Source organism: Onychostruthus taczanowskii, unplaced genomic scaffold, assembly GCF_017590055.1.
Source record: "Onychostruthus taczanowskii isolate IOZ18803 unplaced genomic scaffold, ASM1759005v1 scaffold35, whole genome shotgun sequence".
Taxonomy (NCBI): domain Eukaryota; kingdom Metazoa; phylum Chordata; class Aves; order Passeriformes; family Passeridae; genus Onychostruthus; species Onychostruthus taczanowskii.
Genome location: NW_024500905.1, coordinates 7,681,558 through 7,700,288, shown reverse-complemented (window position 1 = coordinate 7,700,288; position 18,731 = coordinate 7,681,558). Strand labels below are relative to the sequence as shown.

Genomic DNA, 18,731 nt, shown 5'->3' with positions numbered 1-18,731 from the left:
AGATGTGCATATAAATAAGCTTTTGAGCCATCTAACTGTTTTCAGGTAAAATTGTGTGTGCTTCCTTGAATACACAGCTGAAAACATCAGTGATTCATGAGCTGATTCAGGGGTGCATCAGATGCCTTTGAGAGCAGCCACATTTGTCAGCAAGGAGGGGCAAGCAGCTGGGTGGTGATGGCTTCAGTTGTCTGATTTTTATCTGCAGCTAGAAGTCTGTCAGCACCTTATGTTACTTTGCTCAGTCTAAGAATAAAACTCAGGTCAGTATCTTACAAATGGACTTGTGTGTGTTTAAGTGCAATGTGCGTAACACTGTAGCACACCTTGATGCCTGCTAAACGTCATGGTTTAAAACCCTGCTTAAGGAAGGGCTAATATAGTTGTAGTGTAGACAAGTCTGAGGTATTTTGATTTCTAATTCCATGGATTTCTAGGGATAGTGGTCTGGTAATAAAAAGAAGTTTGATGCTTTGCAGAAATGTGGATGACATCGAAATTACATTTTCAGTTTACTTTCATGGTGAGGAGTGAATTCTATGGCATGCTTGTAATTAAAACTTTTCATGGAATTCAGGTTGTTCCTTATCTTTTTGTTCATAAAGGGCTAATTAGCTACCCATAGTCCCTTGTTACGAGATTAGCCACAGGCTATTAGGCATAGGCTTTTTTTTATCCTACCCAGTGTGAGGTCAGACAAATTCTAAGCACTCCTGTATTTGACTGCATGTTACAATAGCATACCATATTTTACATGTTTTTTTCTTTTCTAGTCAAAAGTGTAGTTATTCCTTGTGCTTCCTTTTGACATGATTTTTCCTCACAAAATGAAAGTTGTTTCATTGATGTCTTAATAAAATACCAACTGAAATTATATTTCTGATGTTCACTGATTCTTTTTTAATGGATATCATTATTTCATAATATTAGATCATTTTGATGTATACATAGCTAAAAATAAAACAAATGCCATTTTAGGGCTCTTCATGTACTGTTTCATACTGCTCATGCCATGGGCAGCAACAGAGCAGGGATGATGTTATTGCTTCTCTAATAGGGGTTTCTGTTGCATCATGAAATTACTGAAGTTGTCTTTTATAATTTCCTAATTTTGGTCAGCAGTTGCAAACCTGAAATTGTATTATGTATTTTCATTGTCTTTACACTTCAAACTTTTCAGTTATTTTACTTAAAAAAAAATCTCAAGGATAATATAAGCTTGTACTCATAGACAGGAAGCTGAAGAAAGGTTTCCAACAATCTTTTTGCTCTCCTCCTACTTTTTCTGGAGCAGGAGATTTGTTTAAAGTTACTTGGAATCATTGTAAACTTCAGTTTTCTATTGGCATTTTTAGTAGCTTTCCAAACTTGAAAAGATTTTCAGGCTCATTTGATGAGACATTTTTATCATGTAGATTTATGTTCAATAAGCTACTCCAGTTGAGCAGTATCTAGCTCTTTTAGGCTTTGTGTATATTACTTCATATCATTGTCCTCTTTTTACAGATGCCACTTAAAAGCAGAATCACCTATACAAAACTGGTTGGCCTAGGGCAAAGCATGGTTTTGATATTACTGCTGGTTTATTGTTTTTGTTTTCTTTTCCTTCTCTTCACAGTTTTTATAGTGAAGTGGATCTAGTTCTTAATGTTTAGAGAGCAATCATTAACAGGTCTGGGTAAGGAAGCCAGGAATATGGTGCTGACCTTCACTTGATTATTCTGTTATGCCAATATAGTAACTTTAAGCAGCTGGGAGGGAAATTAACAGGCTTTTTCTCCAGCCACTTCTACATCATCTGTTACAATTTATAATCTTCCTCTGTTTCCCTTGAAGGTAAATGTAATTCCATTTCTCCTTCACCTCCTCTTAATCTCTACCATGCAAAAAGTTCTGTCTGTGCATTCTGACAGGGTCAGCTACTGCAGGCACATTGCAGCTGACCATACAGCCAGTGCGGCCTCTCTTCCCTGCCACTGTGCATGCTGCCAGCAGCTTCTTCCCAAAGCCTTCCTTGTCCTCTGCTCTTTGGCTGGCATGTGCTTTATTCTTGTATAGGATCTGATTGGCTACATTTTTAAAATTTATTTTCTAACTTTGAGAAATCTAGTTTTTATTTGTTTTCTGGATGCTCTTTCCGACTTGTTATAAGCCTAGTGCATTAAAGGGAGAGTACAGAGTTCTCCCAGTCTCCACTTTAGCTCCTAAATCAGTGTCCTCCTTCCACAATATCTCACTGATTTTTACAGTCTTAAACCCTTTCTTCAATTGTTTTCATCTTTTTATGTCTTCCTATTGCATCACAAAATACTTGTGAGATTATGTTGCTAGAATACACGCAGTTGCAACTTGATACACGCAGTTCTAAAGGTACTTATATTTTCTTTTTAAAAGCAATCTCTTTTCTGTAGCGGCCACAGTATATTGTTTTGAAATCATGCATGTGTTATAAAAACTAGCTGCCCAGAAACATAGTTAGTTGCTTGTCTATTGCATAAGTTTATTGTAATTCATCTGGTATGCCCCTGCTCCCAGGAGCTTAAAACATTTTAAAATATTTAATGATGCTTTCTGTATCTTTCCCAAAGGAATCTACCCAGAAGAAATGTTCAGTTTACTTGGGGCATGAATTAGAGCCTCTGGTCCATTAAAAAAAGCCCAAACAACAAGCTAAACGACACCGTCCAAACTACCAGACAAGCTCAGTTGCATATTTGGTGGAGACAGACGGCACCTTGCACAAGTGGTGCAAAATCTGGATATGGGCTCTATTCCATATTCTCATTGGTCAAGTGCAGCACAGCTTGTGTAAGACGTGGATTTCAGACTGTTAGGAGAAATTACTGTTAAACTTCTTTGGGATCTGACATCAGCAGTTCAGTGTGTCCTGGATTACCATTGTCGCTCATCAGCTGGCAGGTACTGCTCCCTCTACAGCCTGCTAACTTGAGGAATCTTGTAAATACATTGTTGATGACAGTACAACACCAGCCAGTTTATTTCAAGTGTTAGATAGCTTCATAAAACAGTAGCTCACAATTTAAAACTTAACTGCTCACTGATCATTTTTAGGTAGTTCATAAAAAGGTGTTTCGTGTGGTTTGTTCCTTGTGTCACAGTCTTTCCAGGGGATTGGATGTTGTCACTGGCTTAATGCTTTCTATGCTACTTAAGGATTTACTCTTTTCCCCATCTGTTGTAGAGCATGGCTGTAACATGTGAGCAGAAAATACTGAAGATTTATTTTTAGTTTCTTGTTTGAAATTTATTTCTGAGAAGGTTTGCTCTTTTATAGAAATGAGCTCTGCCTCTTGGTGGAAGATTGCATTGGTCTAAAGAAGAATCTTTAAAATGTGTCCAGAGTTCATGTGACACTGAGGTATTGAGTACTTAAAGAAAGTTTCAGAATATTGAGTACTTAAAGAAAGGGATTAGCACCATATGCTGGTCTTAGCTGGAAACTTAAGTAAAGTGTCTGTTTTTGTGGTACTACACTGTTTTGAATTTATAGCTAGGTTTTCAAAAATCTGGTTAACGAGGTACCATAGCCTGTAGAAGTCAAAACGAAGGGTAAAGGAAGTGTAAGTAGCAAATCCAGTGATTATATGCTGTAATAATGCAGAATCATAGAATGCTTTGAGTTTAAGGACCATATAGTCCGTGGCACACACACCCTGCACACATGCCCACTTGCCATGGTCAGGTCATAATGAACTTTTTTCAGTCTTAGAAGTCCCTAACTTGTGTCTCTTGAAAAAGTACACCGTATGTTTATTGCAGGGCATTTATCTTCCCAGAAGTTATTTCCATTCAAAATACTAGAAATACAATAAGCCTTATTGGGTTTATGCAGTATTTGAAAAGGCTGGTTAATCCACACTGGAGGATCAGGTTTTAGCTCCTCTAAACCCCAAGACCACCAGCAGGGACTATACATACTCCAGGCATTTTCTGATACTTAATACCTGAACACAGTTGATACCGAGGTGTTCTTTTTTAGCCTTCCTATAAAATAAGAATTTCTCATCCATATGCTCAACACATTTTTAGTATCTGTATGTGTTTTATATAAGATTACAGTTTGAGTTGTTTTATTATGTATTTTACAACAGCCTTCTCATTGAGTAATTTGTTAGATTTGTAAGTTGTTAAAAGTAGAGCTGTTGGTTTATTTTTTTTTCATTCTAATACTCCAAAATTCTCTTCCTTCTGCCTTTAAAGCAATTTGCAATGATTATCTTCAGTGACAGAGATGAACGTTTTCCAGCAGGAAATCTGATCTTTGGGCTTTATCTGTGTTCATCATGCCTATTTGTTGTTTTTTATCTTTTTGTATGTTCTAATGGCTTTACATTGCAGTTATAAAAAGCAAACAGAAAATGCTTATAAATTTGTCATGATTATTGTGTAGGTTATTGTAAAATGTTTTCTGAAGGAGTGACACTTCATCTGTCATTCTGCTTTCCTCATGCTTTATCAGAATTAGTGTTAAGCTAGAGGCCATCTGTGTAGCATTCAGTGATTCTCTGGCTATATCTATGCTAGTGAATTAAGTGTGTCTCAGGCTAATGGGCATAACACGGCTCACGTCTGTAGTCCTAGTCCCAAAACAGGATAGTTATATCCAAAGTTACTTCTGGGAATGGTCCCCTTACCAAGGATGGCTCTGTATGGTGCTTTCAGATTGCTTGAAATGCTAATTGGCTTGGACAGAAGTTATTTCAAGCACTTCTTTAGCAGTTTAGTGGTGCAGGCAATTCATTTCCATGCACAGGAATGCTCACAGCACTGTTGATTTTACTGGTATAGATGTGTAGCCTCTACAGCTTTCGACAGCTAAATCGATATGTTGCCCCTTTATCATAGTTTCTAAATTTGCACTTGGCTACATTCTCAGAATGCACTGGGATACTTCAAACCATATAACTGCATATTGTTAGGTGATCAAAAAATGTAAAATTAGTCATTATTATCATTATTATTTTACTTTCCTTGTGGTTGAGTTTGTATTTATTTGAAACATACAGATATTTTTAGGTTGAGTGTTTTTATGAAGGTCCAATTGCATTTGTTTTTACAAACTGATCACTGGGAAGATTCTGAGACAAAGAAAGTAGTTCCTCCCAAGGTGGCTTTTTCCTCTCCACTTGCACCTTAAAGAATTTATGTTCCTAGTGTGCAGAATCCCAGCAGTATCCTCTTATTCAGATTTTTTTTATTCCATTCTTTTTTTTTTTAATTAGTATTTAATCCCTGGTAGAGTTTTCAGCAATTAATTAATGTTCATATTTTGTTTGATTTACCACATAAATAAAGACATGTAAACTCGTACATGTACTTTGATTATGTGGTCAGAGCATGGGATACAATTTGGCAGAGAAATTGTAAATAAATCTAATTGCAGGAAAAGACTGGTTTGTAATGAAGGCAGAAAAGTGCAACTGTTCAAGTTGCTAAATCTGTGCAGAAAGTAATGGTGAAATTACAGATAGCTATGTGAAGTGAAAAAATAGCATGGCTATAAGTTTTTTAATAAATGCTTGTAGACTCAGTAAGTTTAAGAATCAGACTGCAAGCATTAGGAGTCAATAAAAGCTATATTTTTATTCTGTGTTTTATGGTTCTGGGGTTTTCTTAGTAACTGTTGAATAACAGTAAAGAAGTATTGTGGAAATGTTTAGCATGGTGGCTAGAGCAATTGCCAAAATCTAGAAAAGCTATTTCTGGGCTGCTGTTTTCATGAGATTTAGATCTACAATTATTGTACTCATGTATAATATCCTTCTAATTACCAGGCTTGCTATGGGAACCTATTGGCTCTTCTTGTCAAAGCACTGCCAGAATGCAGCAAAAAGTATGGATTAATAATAGGCCAGGGGGAAAGGGCCATTTTCCGATAATTAAGACAGTACTTTGACTGTGTATGGGCTAGACTTCCACACCTCATTCTAGAAACGGCTGACATGTTTTTTGTCAGTGGTGTTTGATTAATATCCATGACCAGCATTTTTGTTGGCAGACTTAGAGTGAAATACACAAATATTTGGTGTTACAAATTTTTAATAATTTCAATTAATTTTAAATATTAAATATTTTTAATATTTTAAAATATGAGGTGTTACATATTTTTAATAATGTTAATTATTTTATGTTCAAAAAGTATTTTTTCTTATTACTGCATTTTGAAAAGTGTATAATCTTCCTAAATTTCAAAAATGTCCAACATAAATATTTGCAGTTGGAGTATTCAAGTCTTTGCAGATGAGCCAGATTCCAGTTTAGCCAAGTGTTCTGAGTAAGTGTGTAATTTTAATTGTGTTATTTTGTTCATGTTTTGTGGTATTTTGCCAGATTATGTCCTTGTAGGATAAATTTATTCTGCATAGACAAGACAAGTGATAATATAGCGAGCTGTGTTATTTATAATGGTTTGAGAAAAAGTCAAAGAACTGGGAGTTCTTGATGAGATAAATTCAGGGCATTGTTATTGTGAAAATAAGTTCAGTGTAATGCTTAGTAGGCACAGAATTAAAGAATTTACTCCTTGCATACAAAACCCCCAGTCAGGTTTCTCTGAAAGTATGAAAGTAAACTGTTCTTGTGAAAAAATACCACCTCTCTCTATTTGCATATTTGATAATGGAACTGTGAAACAAAAAAAAAAACAGGGAATCACTTTCTACAAGGTCAGCTTGTGTACTGAATTTGGAAAAAAACCCTTGGACAGAATTGCCATAGAAATTTTCTCTTTAGTGAGAACAGCTGTTCATTTTGTGCTCAGATAGAAATGTTGTGTTGCTCTAACAAGTGTTTGTTTCTGTGCTTTCTTTTGTGCTACCTGAACACACACACACACACACACACACAGACACACACACAAAGTATTTCTCCAATTTAAATTTCATAATAATTAAATAATAAGAGAAGTAATGGTCAAGTGAAGCTGTAGTTGTTTATAATATGTGTAGTTTTTATTCATAGGGTAATTAAATATTTGTAGGACACTTATATAGGCCAGTTTAACACCTGTTCTTGTTCACCATTATGAAAGTTACACAACTTCATACGTGTTATATATTGAATGTATACTTGTGTATTTGCATTAAAATGTCTTCCTGTTTGTAGTTGCTCATCTCAGGAAATACTTTCTGAACATGTGGTCATTAGTCTCTGGTGTTCAAAGTCTGTAATGTGTTTAATGTGCTTTTGCTTGATTCTAATCTGGGGAGTATCTAATAGATTTTTAGCTTTGGTATTTGACAGAATATAAGCCCCTATTTCTTAATGGAAACCCCCATCTTTTAAACATGCTCTAAGGTACCAAGTTGTGTAGGAATGATAACTTTGTTCTGATTTTTTGTTTCAATTAAGCATGTGTTTTATATGTGTATATATATATATATATATATATTCATATTTTCTGGTTAAATATACTTGCTAGATAAATACATCGGTTGGCAAAACACCACCCAGTCCTAGGATATGTTTGTGAAGGAATCCACATAAACAAATTATTTTTATTTTAGTCTTTACCTTGATACTTCACTTAGTGACCTAAATAGTGTTCACTGAGAGCACATTTTAGCATTCTGTGCAGACTGTTTTACAAGACATGCTATTTATAACTAATGCTATGTCGGAGGCTGTATTTCGTTGAAAATGTTATTATTACTGTCACAATACATATTACGGTGTAGAGATACTCATTTGTATTGCTGCCAGCTTTGCAGTGGATACATGAATACTTGAAATTGTTACAGCGGCTTTCCTGATGTGTTGGTGTTTGGGATTTCAGTGATAGTCTGAAGTAACGTGACTGGTGTGGGCAGTAGGACGTTGTCACTGTGCTGTGGGCACACCACACAATGCTTAGTTAAAATTTCCTGCAGGGGCCTACAGGAGTTCTGAACTTATGGTGCCATCCGTATTAGTGCATCTTTGCCATTCAGATACTCTTGTGTTCAGGCACTGTGGAGAAATCTAGACAGTACTGTACATTATTTCTCAAAATAGATTAACTTTGGGGTTTCTCAAGAATTTGTGAAAATGTTATAGAGATAATAACAGATCTAGAGGGTTCTGGTGTTTTGCTTGAAGAGCTAAACTCAGACTGCAATTATGCTTGAGGTTTGATGAGCTGTCATCCTAAATGGAAACAGAGTGACTATAGTATTAGTAAGAGGAATACGTCTGGGAATTGCCTTTGTTGAAAAGATAAAGATTGGAGAATTAATACTGTTAGTAATTGTACAGCTCAGATATTCCTGGATGTGAAGCCCAGCGGGGTCTGATGAAGTAACCACTGAAGCAGTAAGAGGTGATGCTGTATTTGAATTGTTTTTAGGAAGCAGTGAGAGTGAGGTAGAAGAGTTACTCCTGTAGAGGAAGTTTGGACCACAGCTGTGGATCACAAGTAGATTGCATTTAAATTGAAAAATAAATTACGACAGGCTTACATAGCAGTGTATTTATCTAAAATCTGTTGGAGTTGCTGGTAGTGCAGTATCTTCAGAGACTGATGTCATCCTCCAGCCACCTCAGTCTTCTGAAACTGCTCTCCAGCATAAGCACTTTAGTTGGCTGATAATATATCTTTAGTTATTTCCCTTCTAAGCTGGAGCATTATAAGTATGAAAACATGAAATAGGATCTTAATTTCTTTCCTCTCAGTGTTCCTATAGATATTAACAAGGTATTTTCATTGACTTGAATGATTTATTTTTTCTTTGAAGCATTGAATCTTTTTCTTCTTGTAGTGTCTTAATAAAGTGAAACTTGGACGGTTGCTGATGCTCATAATAACTTCTACAGTTCTTCCAACAAATATTAACAAAGATTGCCTTAGAAAAGATTCAGAAATTCATGAAGGCCTGTATTTGGGTTTCCTCTGTTTGCAAAGGTTTCTTGGTAGGATAAGAATTTCATAACCAAATTCCAACCAAATTGGACCATCTGTCATGTAGTCTTGTTTTAAAAATGTGGCACTAAAGTTTAACATATTTAAATTCCATGTAAATGCAATTATAGTTTGTATGTGATTATGTATAATGGGCTTGGGCTGTTTAATCTGCACAAAGCCTTCTGAGTTTGCACACAATTCTCCTGAAGTGTGACAGAATCTGTCAGGGTGGAGGCTGGATGGTAGAACCCCTGGTACGTGTGTGGTCTCATGGGCCCGCATGGGTCCTCCTTCCAAACAGGCTGGCACCAGCTGGTTGGGACAGTGTCCAGCATGCACGTTGTGGGACACTCCACCAGGTGTTTGAAAAGCACAGCTATTGGAGTTTTCTATTCATCTGGCATGCTGGCCAAGTGCAGCATTTAGAGTCTTGTTTTGTCAGCTGTCTTATTAGATGGTCACAACAAACCAGAAATCAAACAAATAATGCTGAGAATCACATGTGCAATGTTTCACTGGAAGCCTTATGTGAGATAGTCAGTTTCTGAGGTAGACAAGGTGAAGATTGAAAATGCAAACGTTGTTTTTGTAGGATTCACCTGCAAGCATCAGTTCTGACAGTTGGCTTTAACTGTTGAATTGGAATTCACGGTGCCCTCAGGGCCAGGGGAAAAAAAAACAATCTGAAAAATTGCTGACAACACTGGCAAAACATACAAGATGCATGCAATCAAATTTGAGGCAATTTCTTGGTGTACACTAAAAGTTTGAAGCCTTGTAGCAAGTAGTAGTTGCCATTTTCAGCAACTACTTAGGATAATTCTTGGGACAGGAATTTAGTAAGTGAATGTCTATGAGATGAGTAAATGAGTGGTACATTACTTGGGGCAGCTGCAGCAGCAGCTTTGTTAAGTTCTAAGCGGTATTTTCAATGCAGTGTGTGGCACCAGTCTCCACTGTGTGTGCCAGCCGCAGCAGCAGAGTCAAGCTTAAATGCTTTGGCCTTGCTGAGAAACAGCCTTCTAATGGATTAAAGTACTGCCTGCTATTAGACTTCATAAATGGATTGGATTTTCAAGTAACTGTATCAGGAATTGATTCAAGCTGTAGGACTGCAATGGATTTTTCTAATAAAGATGGTATATTTTTGAAAAGGTTGCAGCTTTTAATTGGCAGCACAAGTTTGTCATGAGTTCCTTAGTCCTTTTGAATTCAGAGCAAGAGTGATGTTGAATTAGGGGCAAAGAGAGACTATATGCAACAATTTTCACTTAAAGTAATACAAATCAGAATATTCAATAGTGTGAAATCTTTATTACAGACAGGATTTTGTCTCATGATTATCTAGGACGTTGTTGTCAGTAAGTATTGCAAAGAAGGAGAGGGGGTACAAGTGAATGAGCAGGAAGAGTGTGTCTGTCTTGCATCATAATGGGCAGTGTTTGGGCAAACAGAAATGGTGCAAGGTCATGTTGTCAGTCCCCCACCAATAATGCTGTTAGAAATATAGTTTCAAGAAAGATGAGATGGAGAGCTGTGGTAGAAATGGTACCTGCTTGCTCTTCAGCTGAATAAAAAGGTGAGGACGGAACTGATAGTTGGACTGTGATAGTTCATGTCTGCACTTGTCATGTTTTTCCAGACATTGGCTTAATATATATTTTGGCACATTTATTGTGTCCTGGTAAAGGGAGCCAAAATATCCAAATGAGCCAGATGTTTTGTACTGTTACATGAACCAGTTTCTGGTATACTCTAAGCCCATTCAGGGCTACTGTTCATAGTAAATTATACATGCCCCTGGATGTACCTAGTGTAGGCTTCTTTTTGTTAGTATTTTTTCCCAAATATCTGAAAACAAGCCTAAAAATCACTGGGCTGAATAAAAACCTGTGTTGTTACTAAATAAGTATTTTTTATGGACAAAAATATTACTCATCTGCATAGAACTTTTTTCTCACAGACTTGAATGGAACAAAGTGACTTATTGCTGTGAGAGGAATAGAATGATTAATATTAATTTGATTTTCAAAGAGATATGATCTTTTGATTTCCAAATCAAGAGATCCTGAAAGTAACTCAGGTTTTCAGAAAACATTTGAGATTACTTGTCCTTCAAAAAGTAGCTGGCCTGCACATGTCTGTCTCTGGTTGCCCATGTATTTTCCTATTTTTTTGATACTTGGCACATATCCTGTTGTTCTAGCTATTCACTAGAGCTGTGTGTGTGTGTTTTGTTGTTTTTGGAGAGTGGTGGTGATGTTGGTTTTGTTCGGGGTATGTAGCTTTTAAAAATGTATTTATTGTTCCATTTATTTATTTATTTAAGTTAAACCTCTCTGAACAGAGGAGTGATCCAAGCTGAAAGGCCAAGAATGGCTGTAAATGGGTTTCATTGCATTTCAGTTTCTTGAATAATCTGGTTCATGTGGCCAATGGGTAACACCAGTTCAGGGTGCCATGCTAACAGTGTGGAGCATCTTTCTACACGTGTACAGAAGGCAGTATTCCTTATTAGTCCATCTTCACCAAGGCTTCAACATAGTACTTAAGTGGTCCTTTTTAAAGACTTTCTAAAAACTTTTCTATCCCATATACGTTGTTTGTTTCATTAGTAATTCAATCCTGGTCTTTCATTTAGTTACTTATTTTAATTCTTCTTTTGTACATATTTGCTGCATCTTTCTTTGTCGGGATATAATTGTTCAGTTGGTGTTGAAACTAAAAGAGAAGTTTAGAAGATTGTTATTGCTGTTATATACTACCTGTGACTTTGTGAAATTAAGGAAGCGTTTTGAATTCCTGAAAACATTTTTTCTGTGGCCAAAGTATACCTTTCTAGCCTATAACTACAGATCCAGGTTGGTTTGAAACATGCAATTAGCCATTGCAACTGATTATAACATATGAGCATTTGCGTAACAGTTTTTCAGTAACAGAAAAACTCCGTTTATTATTTTTAAATTTCTTGTATATTTAGAGCAAGACGTGTTTATGCTAAACTACTCTGTTGTTTGCATAGTAGCTGTATGCCAGACTGTTGAGATTAGAATTTAAGACAAGTAAAGCTCATGTACAAGCTAATTTTGCAAAGCTTCTTCTCTACACTGAAATTCCAGGCCATGCATTCTCTCTGCAGGAAACAAAAGCAATGTTTGGAGGATTGAGGTCTGTACAACTGTCTGTAAACAGTTGGTACTTATGTAGCATAAAGGAATCATACTGAAGAGTCTATTACAGTGTGGTTATTGTAGTTGAAATTTAGTATTTCAGTGTTGTTACATGCAATGGATTGACAAATAGTGCAACATCCTCCCTGAATACTAGGAGTATCTTAAAGAGACTAAAGTGCTTGTGGTAGGGGGGGGGAATGTATATCTGTTGTTTGGCTTGAGGTTTGGGTTTTTCTTGGGGTGGGAGGAAGGCAGGGTTTAGCATTTGTAACTGATGCTTTGGGATTATTGAGGGCTCTATTTTGTTTAGTTTTCAACTTTTCCTTGGCAAACTTGGTAGTTTGATGTGAGGTAAGAAAGGAGGAGTCTTCTTTGAAGAGGTGGAACCTGAGTAAATTGAGTGACAAGGTAAGGAGCTCAGAATTTAGTAAAGTCAAGTCAATCCTTGCATTGGCGTAGGGAAAAATGAGATAGTTACTTAAAAGTATTTTGAATCCTGGTTTCTTGTGAAATGATTAATAAGACATTTGTGAGAACTTTGTGACCATTGTCAACACTGAACAAATTATGACCATTTTAGTTTGCAGAGGTCTTTCAATATATACATAATTTTTATTCAGAGGGGGAAGAAAGGAAGCAAATTCTTGAACTTTCGAGATTTTCTGTGATCAGTGGAATTGTTTTAACACATCTTAATAAAGTAGATATTAACAGAGGAGAACATCTAGGATATTCATATTCAGCTTTCCTGGAATATGGCTTTAATAAAAAGCATAAGGTTAAGTGTGTATGTGTAAGGTTAAGTGTATATAAAACTGTGGAACAACATGAATTATTATATATACAGCTTTTTTTTTTTTTTTTAGTGCTTAAGTAGCAGTTCGGTCTTGGTAAAATGGACAAGTCCAGAATAATTTGCAGATTGTATTTTGAATACCATATTTGTTTCTGTATAGGGATTTTTACTTCATCTTATTAAATGTTTCTGTGACATTTTATTTCAATAATGAAACTGTTTTAAGCTCAAGTTTTGACTCAGACCAGCAAATACAAGGAAATTAGCTCTAGCCCCAGCATTTATTAGACAAGCTAGTAAGCAGTGTAGCTTCTGCCAGTGTAGAAATGGTACATGTGGCATCCTTGGCTATGTACACCTGTTGTTTTGCCCTGCACCAGATCTAGTATTCATCTGACCCCTGCTCAGTTTGAAAAATGACTGAAAAGTCAATGTAGAATCCTCCTACTTTTCTGTATGAGATCTCTGAAGAGTGAGTGATCAGAAAGAAAAAGGGAAGGTCAGGCTGTCTTTGAACTGCTCTTTTTGGTCTTGACCATAAATGCACAGGCTCTGTTAATTAAAATTGATTGGATTACAGATTTGATTCATCTGGATATAAGATGTAAGCTAAAAGAAAGAAGTAGGATAAAATGGTAAGGAAATAGAGGGAAAGAGAAAACTTAGGATTTAGATTTTAGAACAGTGTTTAGCTATGCCTTTAAAAACTTACAAATAATTTTAGAAGGTTTTACCTTCTGTGCAGATACTCAATTGAAGCTTAACTCACATAAATGAGTATTTCTAGTTCAAAGATAAAAGCAGCCATATGTAAGTGTAATTTTTAGTCTTTTAAAAACCCTAAAAGCAAATGACTGTGCAGGGAAGATTTTTGCTGACTCCTTAACTGACTCAAGAGTTTATGTAGTAAGGAGGGGACTGTGGCAGTGGTTCATGTAACAGTAGCGTATGTAGTACTTGGAATATCCTGAACTCTAGTCAGGCATGAATGGTATTTGCATGTGGTACAGTACAGCATGATTTGCCTTATTAGCTCTGATACCTTTCATTTCTTCTGAAATGTGCCCTTTTCTTAAGAAAAAAATTGTTTGCTAACACATTAAAGGTATGGTTATGTCATTGATACCTCACTTCATGAAATAATTGATTTAATGAATGTGAAATATTCCTCAGAGGTCAGTGGGAATACTGTTTCCTTAAAATCTTTCCAATTTACCATGAGTTAATTACTTCAGTGTCTACTGACAAAAATTACAGAAAAGCTTACTCATGTAGTAAATGTTTTAGCATATAAAAAGAGAAATATAAATGTTTTAAATTATTTTCTGATTTTACAGTATTTTTATTATGATTTCATTGACCTGGTATTGTCATTTTTCAGCACAGTTAAAATCTATAAATTTAGGCAGCTTTGGTCTTGCTTAATTTTATGAAGGGCTTTCAACTACATATCACTGTGAAGTTAATGCTACAGTGGATATTTTAAATTGACTTTATATACTGGAGTGTAGAAAGTTCTGAAAGTTACATTTCTAATGTTAAATTAATGCTGTCATTGAGGTAATTCATTAACCAAGCTACTTGACTGTTTACTTTTTGTATATATAACTTCTGTGTTTAAAGTCCATTTTTTGTACAGTATATCAGCTTTTTTTTTTTTTTTTTTTTCCCTTAAGGAGTTCAAAGGGATTTCCAGTAGTTACTAACTGCAGCTATGGCTCTCAAATTCTGATCCTGAATTGCTGTCCTTGGTATCCCTGAGTTCTCTTACTCTTGTGTAGTTGTTAGGACCTAGTGTACAGTTTCTCTTTAAACGAGGCAAAAAGAAGTATTTTTCTGGATTTGACCTTGGTATATGTATTGGTAATGATTACAGAGTCATTTTTATGATGCTTTCACCTGCAGACTTATTTTGAGTAGCAAAAGTTGGTTTGGGAAAAACAAGCTTAGTCACAAAGAGAAACAATTTGTTGCAATTTGTCTAAGTATCATTTTTGAAAAATGTGAAAAAATTGGTATATAAAACAGTAATTACACGTATCTACATTTCTCTATCACCTGTTGTCAGTCTGACTCAGGATTTGTTTTTCAGCATTTTGATTATTTTCCAGTAAATCTTCATGTTTCTAGGTTGCTTCCTTTGGAAGTTCTGCTTTTGAAATAAAAGATTTAGCTGCACTAAAACCACTTTTTTTATCATCTTATTTCAGTTATCTAGAAAAGTATGAAAAAGTCCATCATTTTGGAGAGGAGGATGATGAAGTACAGCCAGGCAATCCAAAGCCACAACTTCCTATTGGTGCAATTCCAACTTCCTATAACTACCAGCAACACAGCGTTTCAGGTAAATTCTTGAGAGTAAAAATGCTTTGTGTGTGTGGGTGCATTTTTTTTGTGTCAGGCTACAGAAATAGGTTGTAGATAAATTTGGAATATTATTAAAACCATCAAATCTGTAGGATACTCAAATGATTAGTTTAATACACTCAAAAACCATTCCACTGTGAACCAGAACAAAACAAAATTAAAATCCATAAGCTATTTCTTTTCTTTACAAATATTATCCTTGCTAATTAGTAGAGCTGTGTAGTTTCTTCTCTTGAAAAAATTATCTTGAAAATTTGCAGTGTGTTTTTTTCAAACTCTGATTTCTCCGCAGTCAAATACCTGAATTGAGCCTCCAGTTAGTTAAGCTTTAAATCAGAAGCTGGTGGGCTTTGTGGAATGGACGTGTAATTTGTTGTGTAGAAATTGACTTAAAATTGTATTACAGTTCTTTTCTGCTTTAATTAAAGCTTGTGTTTTGTAAGCTTTTCTTTGGGAGAATGTGCTGCGTTGCTCTGTTTTGGAGGTGGCAGAGGAGTTGATATGTAACTAGAAAGGTACGCAGCAAAGTGGACTGGGTTCCATGTTTTGGCCAGACAAAAAATACATTCAATACTGTGAAAACTTATTAAAAATGGCAATAATTTATAAACAAACTTTTTCCAAATTCTTACTTACAGTAATACTGCTTAATGTATCATTTCAAGATTAATGAGTATAGCTGTGAAAATGTTGTTGATTGTGGTTTGTTTGTTTTTTTCTTTATTTAGATTACCTTCGTCAAAGCTATGGGCTGTCCATGGACTTAAACTCACCAAATGACTATAATAAGTTGGTGCTTTCACTGTTATCTGGACTCCCAAATGAAGTGGACTTTGCAATTAATGTGTGTACTCTTCTTTCAAATGAAAGCAAGCATGTTATGCAGCTTGAAAAGGACCCTAAAATAATCACTTTACTGCTTGCAAATGCTGGGGTATTTGATGACAGTAAGTATATAACATTTTTGCAGCAGAAGGCGTCCATACCTTTTGTAGCATCTTTCTCAACTCGTGATCATTAAAATGTTAATAACTTACTTCATGGTAATATATCTAGTTTTTCTCTTTATCTTGGTCCATGATTACAGGTTTTATCAGATGCTAAAAATACCTTTTAAGTTAGGTAATCTTAAAACTTTATTTGACAAGTTAGTGAAATGTAAGAATCAGGTTTTTGATAGTGAAGTTCAATTATTCAGGATGCTAAATTTACGGCATTGAATTTCTATCTCTTGGTAGTGTATTACTGTTTGCTTTTGAATTTGTAGGACCGTGCTGACTTTCCATAATTGTTTTTTAATGGCAATGCAGATTTAAAATTTCAGAAAAGGTTGTCTGAAAACAATGACTTGCTAACATTTTTGTCCTAATACTTCACTACACATTTAACTGCAGTGAAATTCAGGTTAAAAAACTCAAGGGAGAAAAGTCTTAATCTGATTTTCAGAATTACTTAATATGTTAGCACATAAATTTCAAATGAGAGTTGATTCCTTCAGAGTACTCAAGTATGTCAAACAAATTCTTCAGATTTCAGTGTGAAAAAAATGCCTCCATGCCTAGTAATTCCTTGTTAATGGCTTCCTGTCAAGAGAGGAGCAAAACATAAGTTAACCTAAACCACTGTAAAATCATAACAGCATAGCTTTTATCTTGGGGTGGTGAGGAGGAAGTATTTATTTACCAGGTTTATGTGCTGAGGGTTTTTTGTTTAGTTTGGTTTTTATGTTTTGTTTTGTTCTTTGTTGTTTGTGTTTGTTTATTATGTGTTTGTTTGGGGGGGGGTTAGTTTTGTTGGGTTTTTTGGTTTCATGAGCTTTTTTTTGTTCGGTTGGTGGTTGGTTGGTTTTTTTATACTGAAATTCAGATATTACCTCAAAAAAAAAAATTGCTCAAATGAGCCTTTTCACCCAAGTATAATCTATTTTGCATGTGTAAGCACAAACATAGTATGGTATGTTAAAGATTCTGTTTTAAAATTCTGGGGAAGAACCAGTGTTAGCCATTGCATATGGTTTAGTTGGGTTTTTTTTAATAATTGGCATTTTTACATAATGATTTGTAGCTTTCCCCTTCTCCCCCCAATATTGCATTAGCATTCTCCAGCTTCTCTCTTGCTTTTTCTTCAGATTTTCTGAAAAATTTGTACATTTTTCAGTATCCTTCAGATATGGTTAGAACTTGGTCATTTAGTGTTTGCACCTAGTCCAGGCACTAGAACTTTCAAAGGAAAATATTTGAAAGGAAGCTAAAGGGAAACTTATTCCTCCATATGATTCCAGAATGCTTGCTGTCTAGATTTTTGAGGTTACCATCACTCCCCTGTTCTTTTGATGAAACTTCTGTTGATTTAGGAATTTGCAAATAATTTTAGTTTTATATTGCTATTTAAGGATTTTTTTTTTTTATGTTGTAGGGGTAGACAGTGTTTTCTGGAGTTCTTAACTTGAAGAACAATTTATTCCTTAGCTTGTCTGTTTAGTATTTTTTGAAAAATATTTGCGGTAAGGCTGAGAGGAATGATGAGCTTGTAATGAACTCACTGTTTTCATTCCCTGGGAAAAACTTCATTTTTATATTCTATGATTATGTCTTCTTCTGAATAAATCCAGGGAAATGTCCTAGCAGCATTAGGAGGACTAATTGGGACAAATGGTGGAAAGAAACAGCAGGGGTATGTTTACTTATTTTTGAAGCATGAAACTTCAATTTGAAATACTTACATGGTTTTCTAGTATAAATAATAAAGGTAAATCTGCCAGGTTTCATGATGAAACAATGAGTTCTCTAATCAGTAAATTCACGCATTATGCAAATACTACCATAATAATTTCAGGTGGCAATAAAAAATAGGTGATTAACTTCTTTTAAGACAGGGTTTAGATTTTTCTTGTCTATAATTAAGGTTTTATAATTGTTATTATTTAGAGTGTTTTTTAGGTAAAATATGTCATCAGCTTCCCTCCCATCCCCTCCTAAACTTCAAGATGACAGCTGGATTGCAGGTCATGGGGCAGCCCCATGGGTTTGAGGGTTATGTAGCATATTCAGCTTGGAGAGCTGCATAAGGCCTTAGTTTGGATTCTGTGGATTGGAAGCTGTTGTGGTCTTGGAACTGAGATTTGTAGCATTTTCTACAGAATAAGAAAACATGAACCAAAATGTTTAACTGGAATGTGTTATTAGTTCATTACAGAACTACTGCAAGACAGAGTTTATTTTTAGATCGACTCAGTATTTGAATCAGATCGACTGAGTCTTAGCTGCTTTCAAGGAGTGATGATTACAAATGCTGTGGAAGTGGCTCAGTCAAACAGCCAAGAACATCTATTACTGGTCTTGGTTAAATATTGAGTTCGAATTGAATGCTGTCAAAATCTTACTACTGTTTTTTGGAAACATGAGTGGGATTTTGTTTAATTACTACAATAGTGTTTGTGCTTACACAGTGCACATGGAAAACAGTTCTTGATGTGAGGATGAAAACAGGCCAGTCA

At 35.3% G+C, this 18,731-nt stretch overlaps 1 protein-coding gene across 1 annotated transcript in view; it reads left to right on the top strand.

The window, feature by feature from the left end:
* The window catches only part of ARID2 (AT-rich interaction domain 2), a 92,994-nt gene that overhangs the window by 37,929 nt on the left and 36,334 nt on the right, over positions 1 to 18,731 (top strand). Inside the window, exons 4-5 of the mRNA XM_041411235.1 lie at positions 15,079 to 15,212; positions 15,964 to 16,182. Coding sequence (XP_041267169.1) covers positions 15,079 to 15,212; positions 15,964 to 16,182 — 353 coding nt within the window. The remainder of the gene's footprint in view (positions 1 to 15,078; positions 15,213 to 15,963; positions 16,183 to 18,731) is intronic.